Source organism: Crinia signifera, chromosome 1 (genome assembly GCF_055691185.1).
Source record: "Crinia signifera chromosome 1, ASM5569118v1, whole genome shotgun sequence".
NCBI lineage: Eukaryota > Metazoa > Chordata > Amphibia > Anura > Myobatrachidae > Crinia > Crinia signifera.
In genome coordinates, this window is record NC_139217.1 from 243,007,915 (window position 1) to 243,034,814 (window position 26,900).

Below are 26,900 nucleotides of genomic sequence, written 5' to 3' on the forward strand. Positions count from 1 at the left end.
TTGGGGGGTCGTCTTATATGCACAGCCGTCTTATACGCCGGCAAATACGGTACCTTAACTCAAACCACTGTACTTTGTCTAGAGTGTTTTGTCAGGACAGTCCCTAATTGAGGGGACCATTTAGTTTTGATTTGTCTAGTTTTGCATGAATCTGATGCCTCCAATGTGTCCAACATTAAAATTGTGCCTTTGTAGGAGAGGAGGTTGATCTAGCACTTCTGAAATACCAAACATACCCAGTGACCTCACTAAGGGGGTGCAGACCGCTACCCAGGTGTCACTTGCAGAGGGGCAACCCAAAATGCTGGATTTTTCTCAGTGACGGGAGTAATCTGACTTCATTTGACTAGATTGCTTAGAAAATGCCCCTATGTTGCTCTCTGTGTAGGGGCCATAGTGGTGAGTGGCCCTAAGCATTGCTATCGCCCGGTGATTAAGATCCAGCATGCTGGAAAAATCTGGTTAATCGCATGTCAGGGCCAGCGTTCTTACCAGAGAACACTGGCCCTGACAGATCGCTCAGCACACTTCAATGACACATTGCTGTGCAGTGCTATATGCTGGGTGATCTACTGTAGCATCGTTTAGCAAAATCTCTAAGTGTGTAGGCCCCACTACACTGTAACAGGAGCAGTCAGTCTTCGGGGGTCACACAACTAAGCCACAGCTTTCCTACCCCATTGCCCCTGAACACAACCCCTGGGGTGTGGCTATGCCGCCTTTGACATGATCACTTTTTGGCCCTCTGTGATATAAAGTGCAGAGTGATAAACAACCAGCCAATCAGCTCCTACCTATCATATTTTAAACCCTGCCTGTGACATGGCACGTAGGATCTGATTGGCTGGCTGTTTATCACTCTCCATTTTATCACTTTTTGAAGCTTGCTTGATACATCTGGCCCAGTATTCCATAGCATTGCTCCCTGTGGCCTATTTACTCCTACGTTGGTTCATGGGTAGTTCCATGGAAGACAATCAACCCAAATTTGTTTACTTATAGCAAGTGCAGCACCGTTTTTTCCTGATTTGCCTTGTTCTATTTATTTTCAATGCAATCACAATTCCCCATCTATAATCTTTTTTATGGGATCGGGAGCAATAAACAATTAAAATTGCCTCCATTGACTAGCTGCTTATTAACTATTTATACTTGGTTATTGCCGGATTTCTGTCCTGTCTATCTATAACAAATAATGGTTTGCACGGGAACTGTAAAAGCAAAAAGGTAGATGATCTATTGCATACAATTATGTTGTAGTAATGCAACAATACAGATACACTTAAATGTAGCATCAGTCTAATTCAGAGCATTATCGAAAGCGTTGGAGGGGCAAACTTTCAAAAAGAGGGACATCATACACATTTAATTGCCCTAATTTACATACTTATTTACAACATTGTGCATACTGCATACAATTCCGCAAAAATGGCTTAAGGCAGTGGTTCCCAAACTTTTTTGAATCACGGCACCCTAGAGTATCAGAATTTCTTTTTCACGGTACCCCTAGGCCAAAAGCTTCTTATTGACAAATTTAGAAAAAATGGTAAATTATGTAAATTGTGTTTTTAGATGTCATCCTTACATTGGCCCTTATTCAGATCTGATCGAATTACAAATTTGTTTGAAAAATGGGCAAAACCATGTGCACTGCAGGTGGGGCAGATCTAACATGTATAGAGAGAGTTAGATTTGTGTGAGTTATTTTGTTTCTGTGCAGGGTAAATACTGGCTGCATTATTTTTACACTGCAATTAAGATTTCAGTTTCAACACACCCCACCCAAATCTAACTCTCTCTGCACATGTTACATCTGCCTCACCCGCAGTGCACATGGTTTTTCCCATTTTCCAAACAAATTTGTACTGCAATCAGATCTAAATAAGGGCCATTATGTGGTGAGGGCCAAGATTGGCAACCGCCATCTATGAATTAATTGATCATAAATATTTGAATTGATTCCAAGGCACCCTTGCAAGTGTCCTGTAGCACCCCAGGGTGCCACGACGTACAGTTTGGGAACCACTGGCTTAAGGTTTTACAACTTTTCATTTCAAGTTTACTTTATGGTTTGTAATTACAAAATATTTGTGTGTACCCAGCTTTATATCTGTTAAATCTGTCTGGTGGGAACAAAAATCTGGTAATATATGGGAGTAAGCGAAAATCAATTCTTCGCTCCCATTCGCTGGACAAATAGACAAAAATGACTGGATAAATTTGTAACAGGAAAACACTTCAACCAATTTGTCTAAATGACTGCTGTCTGCTTTTCAGCATTTTTGAGCAAATTGTTAATTGTCCTTTGTTCCTATGCATTAACAGAGTTTTGTTCCCATCAGACAGAGAAATATTTAGGTGTGGTCCCAGTTTAAGAGATTGATTTGTAGAATTCTTTGTTAATTAACATGTATTGATTACTCTTTTGCACTGGCTTTCAAACAATACCACAACATTAAGCTCTAAAATAAAAATATCAGTTAGCAATATTAATTACTTTTAATGTCAATGCAAATATTTCCTAAAAATGCCAGCATCACTCACAGTGACTGTTTTTTTAGTATAAATAAATATAAATACAGCTAAGTAAATTCACTGATTTGCACTTTACGGCAGGCTGAATTTGCCTGTACTTGCATCTCCATAGGCTTAATTCAGTTGCTGTTTTCAACGTTTAAACAGCATCCGAATGGCAACTTGCACCCTTCAGCACTAATAGGATCGACCCTTATGTAATTGATCTCAAAGGATCAGTCCAAATACTTGCAAGTTAGGTCCTGAAGCTCTTCTCACTGCTAGCTCATAATTCAATTTCTAATTTGCATACGTTTTTATTATAAGGTTTTTTTTGGTGCGGTTCTTTTTGAGCAGGTGGAATAGTAGGGAAAATATTTTATGTACAGTGCAGAACCTCCAGTAACCCTTCCTAATGAATAGTCATATACGTAGAGGATTTAAATAATCTTTTAGCCATTTTTTGGTGAATTTCTCTAAAAGCTCAACAATGGGTCAAATGATGTTGGACAGGTAGATGCAGGGCCGGCGCTACCACTATGCAGCTTTGGGCAGCTGCCTAGGGCGCAGGCCACTGGAGGGCGCACCATTTCAGCCCAGCATTTAAATTAATTTTATTTATGTGTGGCAGCAGGTCCCTTGAGCCACTGCTACAGTTTCCAGGGGTGGTATAAGCGCCTCAGCGATAGCGCTGCCTGCACTATGGAGCCGCCGGCAGCAGCAAGATCACTAACCAGCACTTCAGCGAGCAGCGGATGCACACACTAGTTAGGTGCCACCAACACACTATGCACTGTGTGTGTTTCACCTCTCACCTGCTGCTGTGCGGTGCTGTGTATGCCATTGCCCGGGACTGCTGCTGGTCGCTGCCCGGACTGCGCTGCTCCAGTGTGGACTTGCCGGAGTGCTCCATGCCACCTGTCACTGTTTCCCAGTCATAGCCAGCACAGTGTGGGGGCTGAAATCAGTGTGTGCTGCTGGCTGTGTAGTGGCGGGGAGCAGAGGTATAACGCTGCTTCCGGTCACCAGATGTGCCAAGGGAGCTGAACCGGCGTGCTGCGGCTTCTGCTCGCTGAAGTGCTGGTAAGTGATCTTGCTGCTGCCGGCGGCTCCATAGTGCAGGCAGTGCTATCGCTGAGGCTAATTGCTGAGAGCGCCCACAAACATCCCCCCTTTTGCCTGGGGCGCACAAATACCTTGCACCGGCCCTGGGTGGATGGAGGTGTTGTATTGATGGGAGAGCGGGTTTATGAACCTACTGATGAGGGGGAAAAGTGTTTATTGTATTTTCTTACAAACTTGTATAAAAACACTGACCAATTACTATACTGACATTTTTCTCTGCTAAAAAATCCTGGCGAGATTTTAATTTGGTGAAAAGCACTTACCATAGATTTTTGGAACCATTTATAAAAAGTGCAGATATCATCAATTTGACAAATGTTACAACTTTCCAGTACTACTACTAGCATTTATCGGCCTTCTATTGGATCTTTCTATCTCATTTGTCATATTTTTGTGGTACAGGATGGTTTTCAAACTAGGTCGCATTTTGTATTTTTCCCAGGTCGCATTTTATAGAAAAGTCCTTCAACCTCATTTTGATTACTGCAAATTGATATTTTGTAATTAGATCTTCCATTCCTCAAGTACATTCATTTGTATCTTTTTTTCAAACTTACAAATGGATTGATCCAAAATTCTGAACAAATATCCAAATGATTACATTCTCACTTTTAACCTGTTTTGGTGTACAGTAGACAAACATGCTTGTAAAGGTTTTTGATTCTATTTTTGGCTCTTCGAATCTTTGCAGAATTTGGAATTGTTAGCTGTTCATGATTGAATAATAAAAAAAAAAAAGTTTATGTATTAATGCGGATTCGGTATGAAATGCCAGCGGCCGTAATCCCGACGGTTGAAATACCGGCACCGAAATGACGACAAGGGGGGGCTGTGGATCGCCCCCCTTGCGAGCTAGCTGTGCTCACCAAGCAGCGGTCACGGTGAGTCGCTAGGCTCAGCACACTATTTTATTCTCCCTCTATGGGTGTCGTGGACACCCATAGAGGGACAAAGTGCCGGGTTTGTAGCGGTCTGGATTCCGGCGTCGGTATTTCGGCTGTTGGGATTCCGACTGCCGGCATATTGACCGCATCTCATTAATGCAATTGGTCAATTTTATTACTGCAGATATGATTTGTTTACTGCTGGTTATTTTATGTTGGCGTGTTTGGCTATAGTAAATCAGTGCGTTTATTGTCTTTTTCAGCTAATGGGAACGATAGCAAACAGTTTAAAGGAGATCGTTCTCCCTGTTCCCCATCACGAGTTATTCACATTCGCAAGATTCCAAATGAAGTCACAGAGTCTGAAGTCATTTCACTAGGTCTGCCTTTTGGAAAAGTTACCAATATTTTGATGTTGAAAGGAAAAAGCCAGGTATGATACTTTATACTTATTACTTAACATGCTTTTTTCCCTAACACACATAATTCTGATAAATGACACTTGCAATGATATATTCAATTGGACATAATAGTGTGAGAAAATAAATAAAATAGGTCATCAGCCTATTTATTTATTTATTTACAAACATTTTTGTTTGAAAAACTAGGTTATACCTTCTTGGGCATAGAAAGAAAAACTCCAATGAATTCTTCCATCTGGGACAAGTATATATCATTTGGAGGGTAATCCAAAATCCATCTGCAGCTATTATCAGGGATTTTTTTTTTGAGTGGGGGGGGGGGGGGGGGGGGGGGGGGGGGGGATGGGCGACCTCAATAGGCTCTAAAAAGAAATTTTGTAGAAAATAGCACTCTTTCACAATAGCTGCTGCATAAACTCATAGGTCTTTGAAGTGATCACTAATGTGAAAAACAGTATGTGGGTAGGACATCAAGAGGTACTTGTTTCCTAGCACGGCGCCCGTCGTGGGTCATCGCATACCTTAAGTTAAGGTATGCGATGGACGCGACCAACGTGATTTTTGGGCTATTTTTAGCCTTTTTCCCGACAATTAAAAAATGCGTCCATCGCATGCCTTAACTTAAGGTATGCGATGCAATCGACGAGATTTATCATTGAATACATTGTATTCAATGTTAAATTCCTATGTAAAATCGGGTCCATTGTATGCCATTATAATGGACCGATGCGATGGAACCGATTTTGCATAGGGAACAATGTTAAATGGCCCAATGGACCTGATTTTTAATTGTATACCCACCCTGATGGGTAATTTGTATGTGAAATGCCCCCCCATTGTTAACGCCACCCCACGAACGCCAACCCGAAGCGTGGCGAGCGCAGCGGTACGCGTCCTCCGACTTTTTCATACCACCACTATCCACGTCGGCGTGGAGTTGATTTTATATAGTGTGGCGAGCGGACGCGTAATACCTGTGAAGTAATGCGCGTCCCCTCGTGGGGCTCGCCACGCTTCGGGCTCTGTGACTCGCTGCGCTCGCCACACTATATAGATTCAACTCCACACCGACGTGGATAGTGGGAGTATGAAAAGGTCGAAGGACGCGTACCACTACACTCGCCACGCTTCGGGTTGGCATTCATCGCAGAGTGGCGTTAACGATGGGGGGGGGGGGGGGGGCATTTGACCCATCAGGGTGGGGATGTAATGAAAATTGGGGTCTGGGGGTCATTTAACATTGGGGCCAATGTAAAATCGGTTCTCAGAGACCATTTTACATTGGTTCCAATGTAAAAATCGCGTTGACCGCGTGCATCGCATGTGATTTGGTTGCATGTGATGAACGCGATTTTTTAGGACCCGATGGGTACAATTTTTATCGCTGGCGCCGTGCTAGGAAACAAGTACCCATCAAGAAAATTAAAAGAACGTATGACCGATCATATTAGAAACATAAAAAAAGGGTTACCCACACATAACCACGACCCTAAACACTTCACACTTTTTAGCGGAATTAGGCGGTTAAAAGTAACTGGAGAAAAAAATTATATAGAAGAAGCTCTAGCCAGCCAAAGCAGAAATGTGCATGATTTTTAATCTAGGTCTATTTGAATTTAGATGTTATACACCTTTTTTATTTACATTTTTTAAATGATTATTGGTATTTATGCATTATGTATTCTCTATATGTGAGGGTTTTGCGTTCCATTTTAACGGTAATAACGTAGCCTGTACAACTTGTCGAGATACCATTTCAAATACTTATTAATGTTGCGATTTACTAATCCAAACTGTGACACGTGTAATATTTCCAGGAATGCGCAATTAGACCTGGTGTGTTCCACAAGTGTAGTGAATGGAACGCACCGTACTTCCGGCGGATGCCGGGATGCACAGCTTCCCGATGGACTATGCAGACAGCAGGGAACCTCATGTTACAGTACTATGTGCTCCATGTATAGAGTTTATGAGGGACTGATGTCTATGGTACAGGGTAACACCCAGCCAGAAGCTATATGCTTTCCACAGCAATGGAACACAAATCTATTATTTATAGATGGTTGTACTTATTTTATATTTACAATTGGTTCCTTCATATCTCCGCAGGCATTTCTAATACCCTTTATCAAAGTCGCAAATACTGAAACTAGTTTTTAATGTATGTTTTTTACCCCACTTCCGGTATACAGACCCAAAGGGGAAGGAGATACACCCTAAGGCAGGGGTTCCAATTTTTTTTCAAAGTTTTTCAATCACAGGCGCATCAGAAATGTTTTCGCGGCACCCCTAGGCTAAAGGTTTCTTATTGAGAAAGTCAGAAACAAACATTAAGTTAAATAAATTGTGTTTCTATCTCATCCTTAGAATCAGTTATGTGGTAATGGACAGGATTCACTTCTGTTTGTCCACAATTTGACTATTCTAATAGACATAAATAACTTATAAATAACTTTAATTGGTCCTGGACCACCAACTCAGGGCATCCTTGCAAGTTCCCCAAGGCACCCCAGGGTGCCACGGCGCACAGTTTGGGAACCACTGCCTTAAGGGGTATAAATTAAAAGTGTTTTCATCATACTGGATACCGCAAATATGGCGCCGCAGAAGGCTGCCTCGGAGCTGTGCAGCTCAACCAAACTACATGTCTCCCCCTGTCCTTGTCCTCGTTCATCACCCCCTCGACTGTGATGACCCTGCCAAGTGTGGTAACCAAGCACAGCAGAGAAGCCCTTCTGAAATGGAGCTCACCCCTGGAGCAGACCACCCGTATGAGCCTGACGGAGCGGGACGTGGGCAGATCGGCAGACCTCACAGTCCACGCTGCCCTTGCTGGCCTGTGCAGAAAGGATGCAGCAAAGTTGAATGGCAGTTGTTGGAGAGTGGACCGGCGACCATGGAGAACCATTCACAGAGGTAGCAGAAAAGTAAACCCCCACCACTGTCGCGGTGGTCCCAGACCGAGCCCCAGCCCATCAGCTTCCCAGCATTGCCAGCAGAGGCCAACCTGGATTAAGCCGCAGTGTGTAGCTGCCCTGGTCATGGAGGAGGGGCTGTCGTGCCGGTCCCTTAGTGAGGTGGAAGTGGTGGGGGCACCGGTCTGCACTCAAACGTGCGCTCCCTGGCAAACAAGTTCGATGAGCTGTCCCTCCTCATGGGAAGCACAAGGTCAAGCATTGCAGGATCATCTGTCCTATGTTTCACAGAGACATGGCTGGATGACCACATTGCTGACACCCCAGTGTCACTGCCAGGATTTGGTCTCTACAGAGCTGATCGCTCCAAGGTTCTCTCAGGGAAAACAAAGGGTGGTGGCATCTGCTTCTTGCATCAATGATAGATGGTGCACCAATGTCACGATCCTAGGCAAATCATGCAGCCCTCACTTGGAAATGCTATGTATCAACTGCAAACCCTTCTATTCCCCCCCGGGAATTTGCCTCGATTGTCCTAGTGGGAGTGTACATCCCCCTTGCCTGCACAAAGGAAGCCCTGTACCACCTGGCCACCAGCATATCTGACATTGAGCAAAAACACCCAGACTCTCTGTTCATAGTGCTTGGTGACTTCAACAGAACTAACCTAAGCCAGGGGCTACCCAAGTTCAAACAACAAGTCACGTGCCCCACCAGGGAAGGGCATACCCTTGACAACTGCTACACCACCCTTAAGTCTGCCTTCCGGTCAATCCCCCGTGCTGCACTCGGACTATCTGACCACTGCCTTGTCCACCTACTCCCTACCTATATGCAGAAGTTCAGAGCAGCTAATCCTGTCGTCAAGACAGTTAAGAAATGGACTAACGAGGCTAAGCTGAAACTCCAGTCCTGCCTCTTCTGCACGGACTGGGGTTTTTTTGAAGCCTCTGCAACTGACATGAATGACCTGACTGACACCGTCACATCCTACATAAGCTACTTTGAGGACATGTGTATACCCACCAAGACCTACCACATCTTCAACAACAAGCAGCCCTGGTTCAACGCCCAGCTCAGACAACTCCGCCGAGCCAGAGAGGAGGCCTGCAGCAACGGTGACCGACCACAATACAACCGAGCCAGGAACTCCCTAACAAAAGAAATCAGGCTAGCAATAAAGCAGTTCTCTGACAAGCTGACAAATGACTTGTCCACTAATGACCCTGTATCTGTGTGGAAAGGAATGCAATCTATAACCAGCTACAAGAAAACACCCAAAGCCACTACCATGTACCAAGACCTAGCTGATGAGCTGAACAACTTCTATTGCAGATTTGAAAACATAGGTCACTGTGAACCAAACCTTACCCTCTGTGCTGCCCCAAATGTCGACAGCCAACTCCAGTCTCTCCAGGTCACCCAAGTAGAGGTGGAGATGTTGAAGAGGGCCAAACCAAGGAAAGCACCAGGTCCTGACGGGGTGTCACCATCTGCCCTGAAAGTATACGTGGGTCAACTTGCCCCCATATTCACCAGGATCTTCAACAAATCACTGGAGCTACGCGAGGTTCCCTCCTGCCTCAAAAGCTCCACTATTGTTCCAGTCCCCAAGAAATCAACTATTACAAATCTGAATGATAGCTCTGATGTCTGTGATCATGAAAACATTGAGCGCCTGCTACTGAACACCTGAAAGCTGTGACTGGCCACCAGCTAGACCCCTCCAGTTCGCCTACCGATCTAATCGATGTGTTGAGGACGCAGTCAACCTGGGCCTGCACTACATTCTGCAGCACCTGGATATGCCTGGTACCTATGCAAGGGTCCTGTTTGTCGACTTCAGCTTGGCTTTCAACACAATCATCCCCAACATCCTCCACCCCAAACTACTCCGCCTAGGAGTGCCTGAAGCTACGTGTTCTTGGCTTGTGGACTTTCTGAATGATAGAAAGCAAGTTGTGAAAGTGGGGGAATTCACCTCCCAAGTGCGGTCCATCAGCACAGGAGCCCCCCAGGGCTGTGTACTCTCACCACTGCTCTTCTCCCTGTACACCAACGACTGCACCGCAGAGGCGCAATCAGTAAAGATAATCAAATTTGGCGATGACACAACCGTCATTGGTCTTATCAAGGACGGGGACGAATCGGCCTACAGACAAGAAGTGGGCTGATTGGCCCAGTGGTGCAGCAGCAACCATCTAGAGCTCAACACACTCAAAACTGTTGAGATGGTAGTGGACTTTAGGAAGAAGGCTGTTGGTGTTCCTCCGCTAACAATTGCTGACAGTGTGGTGTCGCTAGTGGACTCCTTCAAGTTCCTAGGAACCACAATCTCCCGGGACCTCAAATGGGGGCCCAACACTGATACTATTGTTGGTAAAGCGCAGCAGAGGCTATTCTTCCTCAGGCAACTGAGGAAGTTCAACATCCCACAGAAGCTTCTGCTCCTCTTCTACTCTGCAATTGTGGAGTCTGTACTGTGCTCCTCAATACTGATCTGGTACGGCTCCGTCAGCGAGAGAGACAAATGCAGACTCCAAAAGGTAGTCAAAACTGCGGAGAAGATAATCGGGACAGACCTTCCCTCTGTCCAGGACCTCTACCTGTCCAGAACAAAAAAGCTGGCAACGAAGATAGTCAAGGACCAACTACATCCTGGCCATGGCTTGTTTAACCTGCTGCCATCAGGCAGACGCTACAGGGCTATTCCCACCAGGTCCACCAGAAGCCTAAAAAGTTTCTTTCCTCAAGCGGTTCACCTGTTGACACATGAACTCATGAACTCCTCACTGTCTAGTCGCGCCACAACCCTTTGCACATAATCTAACACGGTGTCCCCTCTGAAAAACTTCTATATGACTGTACATGTTCCCCCACCTGTTTATATTGTTTGTTGTTTATACTGTATGCTGTTTACTTGTTACTCACCTGGCTGCTGCACAGCAAACCGAAAACAAATTCCTAGTATACGCAAGTATACCTGGCCAATAAAGCTGATTCTGATTCTGAAATAAACGACAGCCAGAGAAGTCAGATACACCTTGACAAAGACTTAAGGTGGCCATATATCTACAGATCGATTGTCAGATTGGGCTGGTTGGAATAAAACCCGGTAATGGATGAGTGACAGTTTTTGGCAATTTTCCAGCATTTCAAAGCAAATGGTCAACTGTCGTTTACTCTCATCCATTACCAGATTTTTTTTCCAACCAGCCCAATCTGACAATCGGTCTTTAGATGTATGGCAGCCTTTACTGTCAAAACGTGTTGGTGCATGCTGGAGGCTGTCTGCAGATCTGGACTTTCTTCATGTTGGATATTCTAGCTTATTACTGCTGGTGAGCATATTGGGGCCCTCATACCATCTTCTCCCAAGGTAAAGTGGGAATTACCTCCATGTTATAGTATAAGTCAGTTTTTTAATCCTTTTTATATTTATTGGAATGTCATTAAAGTATTGGAGAGAGAGAAAATATGTTCTCTTCATTGTTGTATGGATTCATATTCAGTGTGTGTATGTTTAAACTACTGAAAGATACCTTTCTATATGAGGAGTCGTCACTTGTACAATTAAGCTCTTTTATAAGATGTGTCATGATTCAGGGTTTTAGGCTTCCCTTTCTTCATTCCAAATGCTTTGCCAAACTCCGACAAAGACTGTCATCCCCTGGTTCCTTACCAGCGCCGCTTGCACACAGCCGGCGCCGGCCAGTGCGATCAGTATTCTCGGCAATGCCATCTGCAGGGGCATCCGTGGCCTGGTTGATGCAGCATCTGGCAGAGGCCTCTGCTTCTTTGTAGACCGCAAGTGCACGCATGGAAGTTAGTCGCCGGCATGGGCGCCGCCATCTTGGATTCTGGTACATAGGTCTCTCGAACCAATACCCATCAACCACTTCTGACAACATCCTACAACAGCCAAGCAGCTGCATCCTCTGCCTATATATACAAACAAACAGAGCTTTAAGCCAAAAGTCAGTCAGTACAATGCTGTCCTTTTGAGTAGCAGCTCCCAAAGCTCTCTTAGTGCATCTGCTATTTCCAGCATCGGCAGCATGTCACTATGCCTGCTAACCTGACTCCCTCCAGTTTTCTGTCCTGGATACTGCATCCTCCATCAGATTACCTGTGTTACCTGATCATCTTCAATACTTGCTATTCGGTCTATTTACTATTGGTTCTTGTATTGCATCATTCTCACTAATGCTGTTAAGTCACCATTCAGAGAGACAAACATCAATATATAAACTAAATGCAGATATCTGCTGTTGCTGTTATCATCAGTGAATCTCTCCAGTGACGACCATAGTGACACTCCAGTGCATACTTACCTGCAGTAACTTCTTCTAGCAAGTCTTTATTATTGTTTAGTCCCAGTCTGAGCCTCTCCGTACTCCCCTGTTATTTCCTGGCTTATATTCCTCTTCAGAGACTTCATTGTTCCCAGTGTGGGATTCCTCCATAGACTTTGCTTCCGTTATACTCCGCTCTGGACCAAAGTCATCCTTCAGGCATGGCAGGCTATCCGTATACCACACAGATGGTGAAATATATGTAAAGATATACCTTTGTGGGAACATACAGTATTATTTTATGTAAGCTTTATTTTATGTAAGGAAGTATATATGCCATTAGTCGAATCACGTGGTGACCCATATAAGCTACAATCCACATCCATAACAATAGTGGAACCCAGACTTCTCTATAATAATTATTGGAAATACTACACTATATTTGTTTTTTCTTTTCTCCTCACGGTATACGATCCCTGATGAGGGAAGAAAGAGATGGACATCATAATTTTGAACCTAACCAGAGGAGACATCTTTAATAAGATCACTCATCATACATAATTTTACGTAATTATTATTTGTTTTTTTAGTAGCACGACAGGGAGGACTGTCATCCCATTGCAGTTGTCTATTGTTGTATTGTTTGTGGTGACACAATTTGATAGTCATCCCAGCCATAGCTGAGTATGCAGTGAACCAGATCCCCCTATATACTTTTCTTTTACCTGATGAACAAATGACTAGTCTGCCCGTATGAACTCCACTGTAAGTAACTTACACTGTGTCCTTTGTGGTAGATCTAAATGTATGTCTATATATGTTCCCCTACTTGTTACTTCCTGGCTGTTGCATTGCAAACCGGAAACAAATTCCTGTAGAAAGTATACCTGTAGATACAAAGGGAAGCAGTGATCAACGAGCATTTGTTCTGACATAGGAAAGCATGCTCTTTGTGCCCTTATTCTGTGTACACATTATGGCATAGGTGATTTATTGTTACAAAATTGCAAATTTGATCTTGGTAGGATAGAAGGGGTATGGATTGACACTAATAAGGTCGGCAGTAACTAGGTTGACCCCATATGATCGACCTGGTGTAGGTTGACAGGGTCATTTAGGTCGATACATGTGACGGGGGATTAGTAGGATCATAGCTGGCGGGGATATAGAACTGCAGGCTGTGTTTTTATTGAATCCTGGCCAGGTATTAGGTCTAACACGCAGACACCTGTCAGTCAGTTTTAAAGCGACAGGGTATCTGATGCTGGACAAGCTGGCCAGGTGATATGCCTGAAAATGCTTATTGTTAGGGGTCCTAAAACTAGTCTTTGATCAAGAACTCATGAATCGGAAACAAAGAAATACAATTAAGACACTGTAAATCGTGAGTAACTAATCGTGAGTAAGCCAATACAATACTATAAGCCAATACAAATTTAGATACAAGTGCAGTACAAGTTCAGACATTAAAAACAATTAACCTAATCGTCATAAAGGCACACACTTTAACTAATCAAAACAAGATACAGGTAGGCAGGGGCGGATCCAGGATAAAATGACAGGGGGGGCACCATGATAAAAAAGGGTTTGAGTGGGGGAGGGGCGGTATTAGTGGTGCCAGTGTACATGCTAAGAGAGCGGCAGGAGAGGGTGGGAATGGAATAAAAAATAGGCCCTAGCATTTAAAGTACGCAGGCCCACCATGGTGACAAAAGTGAAGGATGTAGTTGTGCGCGCGCCAAAGGCGCGCTCCAGAAAAGGGTGTGTGGCCACTCAACAGGGGGCGTGTCAACACCATATACAACTTCTACACATTATGTAACAAAATACTAGACCCCATTATACTTGCCCCTTACACATGATGCCAAATGGAATGAGCCAAAATTGACATAATGCCACATGGATTGAGCCAAAATTCAAATAATGCCACATGGATTGTGTCAAAATTCACATAATGCCACATGGATTGAGCCAAAATTTACATAATAACACACACGGATTGAGCCAAAATTCACATAATGCCAAATGGATTGTGTCAAAATTCACATAATGCCACACGGATTGAGCCAAATGCATAAAATGCCATACGGATTGAGCCAAAATTCACATAATGCCACATTGATTGAGCCAAAATTCACATAATGCCACACGGATTGAGCCAAAATTTACATAATGCTACACGGATTGGGAAAAAATTCACATAATGCCACACGGATTGAGCCAAAATTCTCATAATGCCACATGGATTGAGCCAAAATTCATATAATGCCACACGGATTGAGCCAAAATTGACATAATGCCACATGGATTGAGCCAAAATTCAAATAATGCCACATGGATTGTGTCAAAATTCACATAATGCCACATGGATTGAGCCAAAATTTACATAATAACACACACGGATTGAGCCAAAATTCACATAATGCCAAATGGATTGTGTCAAAATTCACATAATGCCACACGGATTGAGCCAAATGCATAAAATGCCATACGGATTGAGCCAAAATTCACATAATGCCACATTGATTGAGCCAAAATTCACATAATGCCACACGGATTGAGCCAAAATTTACATAATGCTACACGGATTGGGAAAAAATTCACATAATGCCACACGGATTGAGCCAAAATTCTCATAATGCCACATGGATTGAGCCAAAATTCACATAATGCCACACGGATTGAGACAAAATTCACATAATGCCACATGGATTGAGCCAGAATTCACATAATGCCACACAGATTAAGCCAAAATTCACAATACACTTCATAAACAGGGACATTGTCCACCAAAGGAGCGCATTAAACATTTACACCATAATGTCCATTACACGTTAAGTTACACGCCATTATGTCCATTATGTGTTATGCCAAACACCATAATGCCTATTAAAAATTATGCTACATAAGTGCTGCTTCTCTACATGCTCATTGCCAAGGGTTCCATGCTCATTGCCAGAGGTTCCATGCTCGTTGCCATGTGGGATTACATGCTCATTGCCAAGGGGGAATACATGCTCGTGGTAAATGGGGGACAGCCGCCGCCAGGCAGAAGTGATAGCCACTGACAGTGGCAGAGCCTGACTGTATTCAGAGCATTGCAGGTCCCGGCTATTTGAAATAATACCCCTTTCACACCAGAAAATGCATTCCCAGGTTGGCCCCTTTTACACCAGCCTAGTCCCTTCATTTTCTGGTGTGATGGGGAGAGAAAACCACCCCTCCCCCCTTTAACCAGTTATCTCATTTAACCGGCTATATCTTCGGAACCAACTGACCCATTTACATGAGACAAGTATTATATTGAAGAACTTTTGAGTGGGCTTTGAATGATTTTGGTCCAGTGAAACTGGAACTTTTGGTTCCAGAGTAATCTGCCCTCAAAATCATGAACAGCCATGAAATTACATTTCAAAAATAAAAAAATCGGTTTACACGCAATATCTCTGGAACCGATTGACCGATTTGGACCAGCCTGGTATCATATTGAAGGCCCAGCGATTTGGAATTGAATTATATCAACCACAAGCTTCTGTGATGCCAGGGCGGGAACTGGAAGCCGTCGGAACCGGGTGGGGGTCGGAATTGACGGGTCCCATATTATCCCATATTATCCTATGGGGAAAAAACGTTACGGTTTGCCAGGCGATATCTCTGGTTCCCGGGGGGCTAGAGACACGGGGCTGGGCTCGTTGGAAAGCCCTGGTCCTCAGCTACAAAATAAATGACAGGGGGGGCACGTGCCCGGGTGCCCCCCCCCTGAATCCGCCACTGCAGGTAGGTGACAAAGATGAAAACTGAGATTTATGTATTTGTTATTTAGAATGGTGTGTCTGGTGCATTGTTACCAAACTCCAGTTCTGGTCATGGTCCACTAGCTGTGAAATAATTAGCATCACCTGTGGATGCTTAAAAAGGGGCAATAATAAACCTGTGCTCCATGGATGTGTGTGGGTGTGCCTTTGGTAAGGAATTACTGTAAGCTCCACTGGGGCAGGGACTGATTGTTCAAATATTCTCTGTAAATTGTGTGTAATATGTATGAGCTATATAAATAACTTGGGATATTCAATCTCTCAGATTGAATATCCCAACTTTTTCACACCCTAATCTGCAACTGATCGCACGGATAGACCCGCTCAATTGTAAGGTCTGGTAGAGCCAGGCCGGATAGAGCAATCAGCAGCAGTCACCATGGCAACAAACAAACTGCAGGGGTGTACTGACACCAAATTAATTTCACTCTCTCATCTCTATGTACTAACTACTGACTTTACTGAATAAGCACTCTCCCAGGTAGATTTTCTCTGTTTAATCCCACTCTAGTGGCCTGATAACCATGTATCACAATTTTTGGGTGTAATGTAAGAAAATTAAAAATATTCGCGGTCCACTCCATATATATTGTGGTACCCCAACCGTGTGAGATTGGCAGCTGCCAATCAGAATCTTCTCTAGATAGGTGAGCTTTTTTCTGATAAAAACCAATCCACAATAAATATAGAACTCAAAAATAGAGTATCTAGAATCTTTGTATGTTTAATGTGTGTCCGTCCAGTTATGTCAAAAAAACTTTTTAAAATGAATTTATGATTAAACTTTAAGTTTTAATTCAAAGCGTGCCCCCCAAAAAAGAGAGTACTTTTTCATCTTTTCTGTTGCACCATTTATTACTCTCAGGGGAGCACCTCCACAAACGTATTAGCATACCCTCCAACATGACCCATCCCATTAGGTAAAAAATGCTCTGTTCCTGGACTTCCCTGCCAGTGACAGTTACAGATGTGAGCCTACAGCACAGTCCAATATTCAAAGAGGGGTGGTCAGATCAACTCTCAGTGATGTTTGGGATGGCAGCTGGTGTGGCTCCCCTTTTTGAATATTGGACTGTGCTGCAGGCTCACATCTGTAACTGCCACTGGCAGGGAAGTCCAGGAACAGAGCATTTTGTACCTAATGGGATGGGTCATGTTGGAGGGTATGTATTAGTGCAGTAGCACCTGATATAACATAATAGTGGATTATCATATATAACATATGTACATTGTATTTAAAATTGCACGTGGTACTAGTGCACAGGTTATCTGTCCCAATTTCCCCTTCCCCATGTTAAAACCAGTTATTTTAATTACAAGCCCATTTCATAATTTGGTGGCATCCTTTTGAAAGCCATTGATGCACAGAGATTCCGTAACATCCCAAATCCTGCATTTCCTCCACTCATTCAGATATTTGGTGCCCATCTCTAAAATTAATTGAATCCCTTCTAGGTTAAGTAAAGCCAGGGGTACTTGTTTACTAGCAGGGCCACAATCGCGGGCATCGGGTGTAATTTTTAGTGGTATACGACGCGATAATAATACAATAATACAACCCCTTTTTACATTGCCTCAATAACCCAGCTTTTTCCTTTGTGGACCCGGGTCAGTGGCGGTGTAAAAGGGGTTAACCCATGACCCTTTACAAGGTACTTCTACCTTGGTCCAGATCTGGGTAGAGGACAGTGTAAGCGGGTACGCCAGGTTATCAGTTTACAGCAATGGGGGAAGCTCAACCTCTGGTCAAACAGGAGGTTGGGTGGGGTGCGCACACAGCCTCTGCTGCTGTCTGCTGTACTTAATTAAGAAATGGACTTAATTATTTTCCAAAAAGACATTTTGTTGTATAGTCAAGGGTTCCATCAGACTTTACAGAAAAAGGTTTACGCATCGCACATGCTGTTGCAATATTTCCTTCAAATGCCGTTATGCCCAGGGGTTAAAGTGAGGAGGAATGGGGTGGAACTGAGTTCCACCACCTCAAATGGTTTGGTGCAACATTTTAACCTCCACATTGGCTTTGCACAGTAATTCTCAAAGAAAACTATTCTAGTTTGCAGGGGAGGCCAAAAACCCTACCGCTGGCCCTGTCTCTGCCTAATGGGGGGAGTGGGGTAATTAGGTGGCATAGAGAAATGAGTTCCCCCACCTCTGCATTACCACTTTAAGCACTGGTTATAACGGGCTATTTCTGGTGCAGAATACTTCAGAAAATGTTTAGATTACCCTTAACCTAAAGGGATTAAACTAATGCCAGATCATTTGGAAAGGAATCAGTGAATTTCCTCCTTGGCTATCCGTAAAGTGGATTTCCTCTCATCTATAGAGCTGCAAGATGCTTTCTTTTATGTACAAGTTGTAGTGCAGCAGAAACATTTTCAGATTGAGGGGCAACATTTCCAATTCAGTTCCCAGTCTTATTTTATTTTTAAATGCGGTCTCAATAGTTCATTTATTCACTGCACCCTGGCCGCGCATCGCATTGCACGCAAAATCGCATGTGATGCGATTTATCACAACACCCCCAGTATACATGTCTATGCGATGCAATGGGATTTAGCACACCCCCACTATCCACGTCACCCTGAGGCGTGGCGTGGAGTTGATTTCATAAAGTTTGACGAGCACACCGAGCCCGAAGCGTGGCGAGCGGACGCGGATTACGTTACATGTACTCGCTGCGCTCGCCACACTTAATAAAATCAACTCCACGCCAACGTGGATAGTGGGGTATGAAAAGGTCGGGATGACCCGTAACAGTGTTCCCTCACGGGGCTCGCCACGCTTTGGGGTGACGTGGATAGTGGGAGTGTGCAAAATAGCACGCAATAAAACCGTACCATTGCATGGATGCTTATACAATAAAAAAATCGCATTGCATCGCCCCGCAAATGGAATGAGATGCGATGGGATCCGCGGGCAGGGGTGCACTAAAAATTAACTAAGGAAAATCACATTGCATCGCAAAATTGCATGAGATCCGATTTTCCTACGGTGTCGTACGTATGTAAATTGAGCACCCTGCAAATACACAAGTTCTTAATTTTTGAATTAATTTATTTATAAGGATATGGGGGGAATTTTTGGTTATCTTTTTCCATATGTCGCAACAACCTTATGTGTTTATAATAGAAGGTGGGGTTGCAGTGCAGGTTGAAATTCAAATAGGGGGGAGGTACAGCAACTGCCATTCCAAACTGACTCGCTGACAGTTGGTGTGGCTCCTGTATTTGGATTTTGGACTGTGCTGCAGATTATGACCAACTCTAACCTCTTTACATGTCTAATGTATGTTGTTACACTTCATATTTTTTTGAAAAATTCAATCTTTGCTTTCAGCTTTAAAAATAAAGAACATAGGTCCTTGTTCCGGTCTGTTTGCACGGGGACCGATCTTTGGCGCATACGCAGCTGCGTTTCTGCGCATGTGCATATGCTGTGTGCGTGCGGCCACGGCAAACAGACTGTATACCAGGTGCACGCACCCATGTCTGCGGGTGGGGGGCAGCAGGGGATAGTCGCTGGATGTTCCCATGGAAATTGCCTGGTGATGATCACCGGATGCCAGCTGCCTGCCCACTTCCTGCCGAATGTCCACACAGATAAAATGCAGCTCTTTAAATTTCCATTTCTGGTAATTGAATATGAATGTATAATATGCATATGCCTACTTACTGGACATTTTGTTGCTTGTAGGTCCTAATGCAGTTTTTTCTGCACCACAATTATGGTTTACTATTTGTAAAGTACTAATACTTCCATATTAAAAGCTCAGCCTGGTGTTGTATTTAAATCTGTGTGTCGGAATTCATCTTAAAGAATTTTTGGTACTCTTTACCTATCACGGCGCCCACGATCTCCATCGCGGGTAAAGAAATCGTGGGGATCGCGGGCATCGCGGCCAGTACATTAACGGCCGCGACGCGATGCCCGCGATCCCCACGATTTCCCATAGGGTTCAATGTTAAATTTAGTGCTGCCCGCGATTTTACATTCAATGCTTCAATGGCCGCGATTTGGCCATAGGAATCAATGTTAAATGGGCCACAGAGCCCAAATAGGCACAATTAACACTTAAATGTCCCCCCAAATTTGTAACGCCACCCCACGATCCACGCCAACCCGAAGCGTGGCGAGCGCAGCAAGCCCGCGAGGGGCGGCGGTACGCGTCCTCCGACCTTTTCATACCCCCACTATCCACGTCGGCGTGGAGTTGAGAATAGAATAGTGTGGCGAGCGCAGCGAGCCACCGAGCCCGAAGCGTGGCGAGCGGACGCGGATACCTTCACAGGTAAACGTGGCCCTACGCGGGCTTCACAGGTATCCGCGTCCCCTCGCGGGGCTCGCTGCGCTCGCCACGCTTCGGGCTCGGTGGCTCGCCACACTATTCTATTCTCAACTCCACGCCGACGTGGATAGTGGGGGTATGAAAAGGTCGGAGGACGCGTACCGCCGCCCCTCGCGGGCTCGCTGCGCTCGCCACGCTTCGGGTTGGCGTGGATCGTGGGGTGGCGTTACAAATTTGGGGGGACATTTAAGTGTTAATTGTGCCTATTTGGCCTCTGTGGCCCATTTAACATTGATTCCTATGGCCAAATCGCGGCCATTGAAGCATTGAATGTAAAATCGCGGCCAGCACTAAATTTAACATTGAACCCTATGGGAAATCGTGGGGATCGCGGGCATCGCGTCGCGGCCGTTAATGTACTGGCCGCGATGCCCGCGATCCCCACGATGGGCGCCCAACTAAGTAAAGAGTACCGAATTTTTTATATATTTTTTTCTGTAGTATTTAGTTGGTTTCAATTTGCTGACAATTAAAAAAAAAAAGTTACTGACCTTGCTCTCAGAAAACAAACTAGATTACATCATCAACCTAATGCATAATTCTGTCTTGTCCTCAATTTCAGGCCTTCTTGGAAATGGCTTCTGAAGAAGCAGCTGTCACCATGGTGAATTACTACACGCCTCTCACTCCTCATCTCCGCAGTCAGCCTGTCTATATACAGTATTCAAATCACCGAGAACTGAAGACAGACAACCTACCTAATCAATCGGTGTGTTCCAGTTCCTGATGTAGTCGATTTCAGTTTATTCCACCTGTATAGCATTATCCCCTCATCCCTAGAGCATATTTCCATCACCCCTTGCCAGGCATGTGGTTAACAACAAAGCTTTGGAGCTTTTGATCTAGTTTTTGAATTTCAGTCTGTTGATTATTCATTGTATTTTATCAGACAGGTATACAGCATTGTGGCAAATTTACACATCTAAGATAAACTATGCAGTTTCATGGAGACTGAAAGAAAGATGCTAGAGGTGGTCAGAACCAGACATTGGGGCAGATACACTAAGCCTGGGGTAGCCAACCCTAGTCCTCGGGAGCTACCAACAGTGCATGTTTTGCAGGTCTCCTCACAGAATCACAAGTGAGCTAATTAGCTCCATCTGTGTATCTTTTAAAATGTGTCAGTGATTAATGAGTGCAGCTGTGCAGCAGCTAGGTTGTCTGGAAAATGTGAACTGTTGGTAGCTCTCGAGGGCTAGGGTTGGCTACCACTGCACTAAGCCATGGAGAGTGATAATCTACAAACCAATTGGCTACTGTCTTTTTGCTAAAAGAGTTGTCTAGATCGCTTAGAAATTGAAGCATAAATTGCTCCGGGTGCATGCCCCCCGCAGGACGGCGGTCAATGGCCCTGACTGGCAGTCTACCTAGATTTATCCATCATACAGGATCTTAATCACCCGGCGATAGCGACGCGTGAGTCGTGCACTGCAATTGCTATGGCCCCTACAAACAGTGCGATTGCAGGGTCATTTTTTAAGCGTTCTAGTCAGATCGCATAACTGAAATCGGCCCTTGTGTAGAACCATATTATATGGCTGGGACCTAGATCTACACATAGATTTGTTACTTCTGCGACCTAGATTTGTTACTTCATTGCCATATACTAAAATGAAAAAATCAGTGAAGAATATTTAATAAACAAAACATTGTTTTTTAGAATTGCAACACCATGCCGCTTAAAGATGGTTAATGGATGTGTTGCCGTTTTCAAAATAGTTTTACTAAGCATTGTGTTAATGTACAGTGCCCAGATTGCATGTACATTACAAGAGATGCAATGCGCATTCCCATGTGCATTGCATTGCACCTACATGGTCGCCCCTGCCACCAGAGAAATCCGTTGCCGGGTCATCTCACCCGGGAGACATCGCCGCTGCAAAGGCCTCCTCTCCCTGCTCGCTCCACAACCCAGGGGTGGCAGGGTCAGCTAGGGTTCTCCTTTATTTGTGGGGTCCCCATTCCCCCGGGACCCGGCCCAGTCTGACCAGCCAGGGTGTTCATGCTTTGGCTTGGGGACCTTTTGTAAGAGGTGTCCCCTGGCGGTGGCATGACACCGCTGGCTGTTTATTTTTATTTTTTTACACAGAGAAGCCTGCCCGGATCTGACTGATCTGTGCAGGCTTAAGCCAAATATGATTGGAAAATAGGTATTTTCTGAAGGCCGATACTGTGTACGAATGGATATCACCGGGATTGGCTGTAATCGTCCAAAAATAGGAATGGAGAATACAGTACGTTTACTAAGCTGCAGTATTCTCCAGATTTGTATTTACAGATGGCAAAGCCATTCATATTTGGCTGTAGAATTTATGGCAGCTAAATGTGTACAAGCCATCAGCATCGCACGGATCAGTCAGATCTGTACAGCCCATCAAATAAATTGCATGTTATAAGTGCATGCAGTAAGATAAATTGCGTATGGTTTGTCACGGGTAGATTGCATGCAATATATCTTATGTGTAATAAGCCCTCAAGTACAGAATCGTAGCAAGGGGACTCAGACACACGGCCATGCTGGCGCCATGAAACTACACAAGTACCGAAGGCATTTGTTATTTTAGTTGTAGGGGTGTACACACGGAGCGATCCTTCTAAGCGATTTTGACTACATAGTCAAAATTGCTTAGAAGGTTAGCAAAGATCGCTGTGAAGGTTAGACAAATCGCCCTATAATATCGCTTAGTAACAAGAGTTGCCAGGCAAGAATGTTTTGACTAGATCGCTGCTATTCTCACTGCTGAGGGCGATATTCACTAGGCGATCTGCAATGAATATTAACCAAGTATGTTAATTCTAGTATAGTCAAAATCGCCCATAGTCAAAATCGCTGGTGCAATTAGTCAAATCGATTAGTCAAAATTGCTTAGTTAAAGTCGCTCATTAGCAAAAATCGCTCCATGTGTACACCCCTTAAAGGTGTGGAGCTATAAATAAGATTTTGTATACAGTGATATGGAATGTCATGTTATAACATGCAGGTATCTGCTCCTATTTATGCAGATGACATATTTATTGAAACAGATGTGTGGTTTGATTAGTTCCCTATATAAATGTATTGTAGATAAATATATTGCTGCTAGGGAACAAAATGTATATCTTTTTCCGTACAACTTTTTTTTTTGCTAAATGTAATAGAAAGTTATTGGTTAATATATATGCAGCAATTGTTTCTTGCACCATGTTTGCATGACATACAGTACAGTATTAAATGCTTACTAATGGCATGGTGTTTCTTGTAGCGAGCACAGGCTGCTTTGCAAGCTGTGAACTCTGTACAGTCCGGAGGTCTGACTCTCACCGGTGGTCCTGGGGGTGAAGGTTTGGTGCTGACAGGGCAGAGTCCTGTACTCAGACTAATTGTGGAAAACCTATTTTACCCCGTCACTCTGGAAGTACTCCACCAGGTATTATTTTTCTCATACTTACGATTAGTGTTTATTTATAGATCCCTGACATATTCCACACTCTGTAATTGAGGAATTCTGTTTGTGTTGCTCATTCAGATACTAGCAGAGTTTTCGGTCTTTTTTTAACATATTACAGGCCCACAAGTATTCACAAAAAATAATTACTGTATCAGTATGGATTTGAACCATAGGAGTAAAATGGGGCATATTCAGTTGTGAGTTTGTATTTGGAAGAATTTTTTTGGGTGGATCTATAAACTAATTATGAACTACCACGTGGATGCACACTCCCCCCCCCCCCCCCCCTCCCCGCTTTTTGTTATGTTACAGCCTTATTCCAAAATGATAGAATACAATATGTGATGGCACCGGTTGTAATATGTGTGCAATAGATTCATTAATTTTAAATATTTTGATCTGTGCTGCAGCTTTACCTGAAAAATGAGGAGCTGACCCTCAGAATGTGACTACAAAATAGGTGTGATTGTAGTAAAGCGCTAAGCTCAGATCAAAGATAATACATATCATTAAAACATAAAATTCAAATTTATTCTAATACATAAAAAGAAACAATTGTGACCGTATTCAACGTAATGTCTGAAACATTGTATAACACTTAATAAGATAAAATACACTTGCAGAGAATGTATCTATTACGAGGAATTTCCTCTATTGAAATAAGATAGAAAATGTCCACATAAAAAGATATATATATATATATATATAGAAACAAAAGGGGGTTGTGTCCCCGTTCTGCGCCAATAGGTGAGCAGCACTCCTCTAAAAACTCCGCCGCTAATGGGAGTCTGAAGTACAAGATAGAGAGAAAGGGGTGTAGAGGTGCGCTCAGAAGGTAATATCACCAATCGACAATTGTAAAAATACAAAATTTATTTCGTACAATAAAATGGTTTAAAATACATAGGTCATGGGTGATTTACAGAAATTGTTGATGGTTTACAGAGATTATTGAAGGTAGTAATTCATAATAATTCTGTACAATGGTGTAGATTTGATCATGCGAGTAATAATCTCTGTAAACCATCAACAATTTCTGTAAATCACCCATGACCTATGTATTTTAAACCATTTTATTGTACGAAATAAATTTTGTATTTTTACAATTGTCGATTGGTGATATTACCTTCTGAGCGCACCTCTACACCCCTTTTTCTCTCTCTCTCTTTCTCTCTCTCTCTCTCTCTCTCTCTCTCTCTCTCTCTCTCTCTCTCTCTCTATATATATATATCTATATATATCTATATATATATATATATATATATATATCTATATAGGGAAATTTACTATGATGTGTATTCTACTTCACAAGGGAAGCGGGGGGGGGGGGGGAGGAGGTGTATTTACGGAGTTGTCTCTTGAGATATGTGGGGTCCGGAGCTGGCGGAGAGGAGAAATCAAGTGTTTCCAGGGCCGAGGGTCATTGCTCTTGATGGTGGAATAGCTGCCCAATTGATAGCCCAAGGTGTGGGCTGTAGTAGGGACCACTGGAGCTTTCTGAATAGTTTGTACTATGCTGTGATGCCTGTATGCTGCAATGCTGTAATCATTGTTGCTTATGCTGATTACCTGCTCCAAAATAAAGACCTAGAGATATATATATTCTCGATCACCCGGCACTCAGGGATAGATTTATTAAGCTTGGTGAACTGATAAAAATAGGAGCGGATTGGCCGGTGATAAAAACCAGACACTTTATCACTTCACCGAGCTTAATAAATTTGCCCCTCAGTCCTCAAATAAAGTCCTCATGGATACATATTTCAATGTTTTGGTCCTGTTTATTAGGCCTGTCATCAGGCAGTACAATGGGCAGTTGTACTGCCTGACAACGGGTCCGAAACATTACAATATGCATCTATGAGGACTTGAGTTTATTTGAGGAGTGAGTGCTGGGTGATCATCTTTTTATATACTTAATGAGTACCATGCAAGTAGAGTATATATCTCTCACGTACACGCGCACACACACAGTAGGTTTGAGAAATCAAAGCTGATATATATTCAATCCGTGTCTCTCAGTATATACACACTCTACCAGGCAAGAACACCCCCATTTTCCAGTTCTTTTTGAAATGTAAGCAATGTAAAATCAGTGAATAAACTAAATTTGAAAATGAAGGGAGTATTAACATGCACAGCCATTGGACCCCTAAAGACTTCAAGAAAGTATCATAGACTAATGAATCAGAAACTCTTTGGTTTGTTATGCAGGCTGTTTTTTTTTTTTTCAGTAGTTAAAATATCCCTAATTGTCATGGGGTTTATTTACTGTGTCCTTGGCCAGGCATGTTCAATCTATGCCCCCCCCCAGCTGTTTTGAAACTACAAGTCCCATCATGCCTTGCCACAGTTTTGCTATTAGGGGATGCTAAATCTATGGCATGGCATGCTGGGATGCATAGTTTCACAACAGCTGGAGGGCCACAGTTTGTACATGGCTGTCCAAAATTTAAAAGGGCAAGTACTTTTAATAGCAAAACAAGCCATGGTTTACATGGGCTTGGTTATTTGACATCATACATAGAGGAGGAAGCAATGGTGGTCAACTGCTGGATCTGCAATTTGTTTACTCGTTCATAGCAAATGGTGCTCTAAAACAAGAGCTAACATGTCCTGAGGTTATTTTTAAAGAGGCAGTCCTTTACAAGGCAAAACCTTCCCCTGTAAACGACTGCGCCTTTAATAATAAACCTCAGCGTTTGGCCACCATCTCGCATGGCCCCCAAACTCGCACTGCATTACATCTGGCCCATTGCTTCTATGGTGTTTTTTTTATTATTATTTTTTTTATTATTTGCAATTCTTTTTTTTCTACAGTTTAATTTCAGAGTACATTGAAGCATTCATCTCTATCTATATAAAATGGGTATCAACTGTTGGTGGTTATCTTCAGAATGGATTTACAAAAATGCCTATTAATAATCTTACCATTTTGATTGACTGATACTGCTGCCCAGGTTACAGCACAAGTACCAAACATTCTACATAATACATTCAATATACATTATTATTATTACTACTACAGTACAGTACACTGTATTTCTATCTTGGTACAGGTCGAGTATCCCGTATCCGAATATCCGTTATCCGAATTATTCCGAAATACGGACATTCCAGAAAGTGAAAAAACATTTTTTTTTTGCTAAAA

General features: G+C 43.3%; 1 protein-coding gene across 8 annotated transcripts in view; it reads left to right on the plus strand.

The window, feature by feature from the left end:
- PTBP3 (polypyrimidine tract binding protein 3) overlaps positions 1–26,900 on the plus strand; it is a 188,963-nt gene that overhangs the window by 102,461 nt on the left and 59,602 nt on the right. For 7 of the 8 annotated variants that reach the window (XM_083179475.1, XM_083179474.1, XM_083179477.1 and 4 more), the window contains 3 exons: positions 4,787–4,956; positions 20,884–21,030; positions 23,564–23,728. In XM_083179475.1, the coding sequence (XP_083035601.1) occupies positions 4,787–4,956; positions 20,884–21,030; positions 23,564–23,728 (482 nt within the window). Of the gene's footprint in view, positions 1–4,786; positions 4,957–12,620; positions 12,723–20,883; positions 21,031–23,563; positions 23,729–26,900 lie in introns of those variants that run through there. The other variant, XM_083179476.1, reaches the window with a different exon arrangement.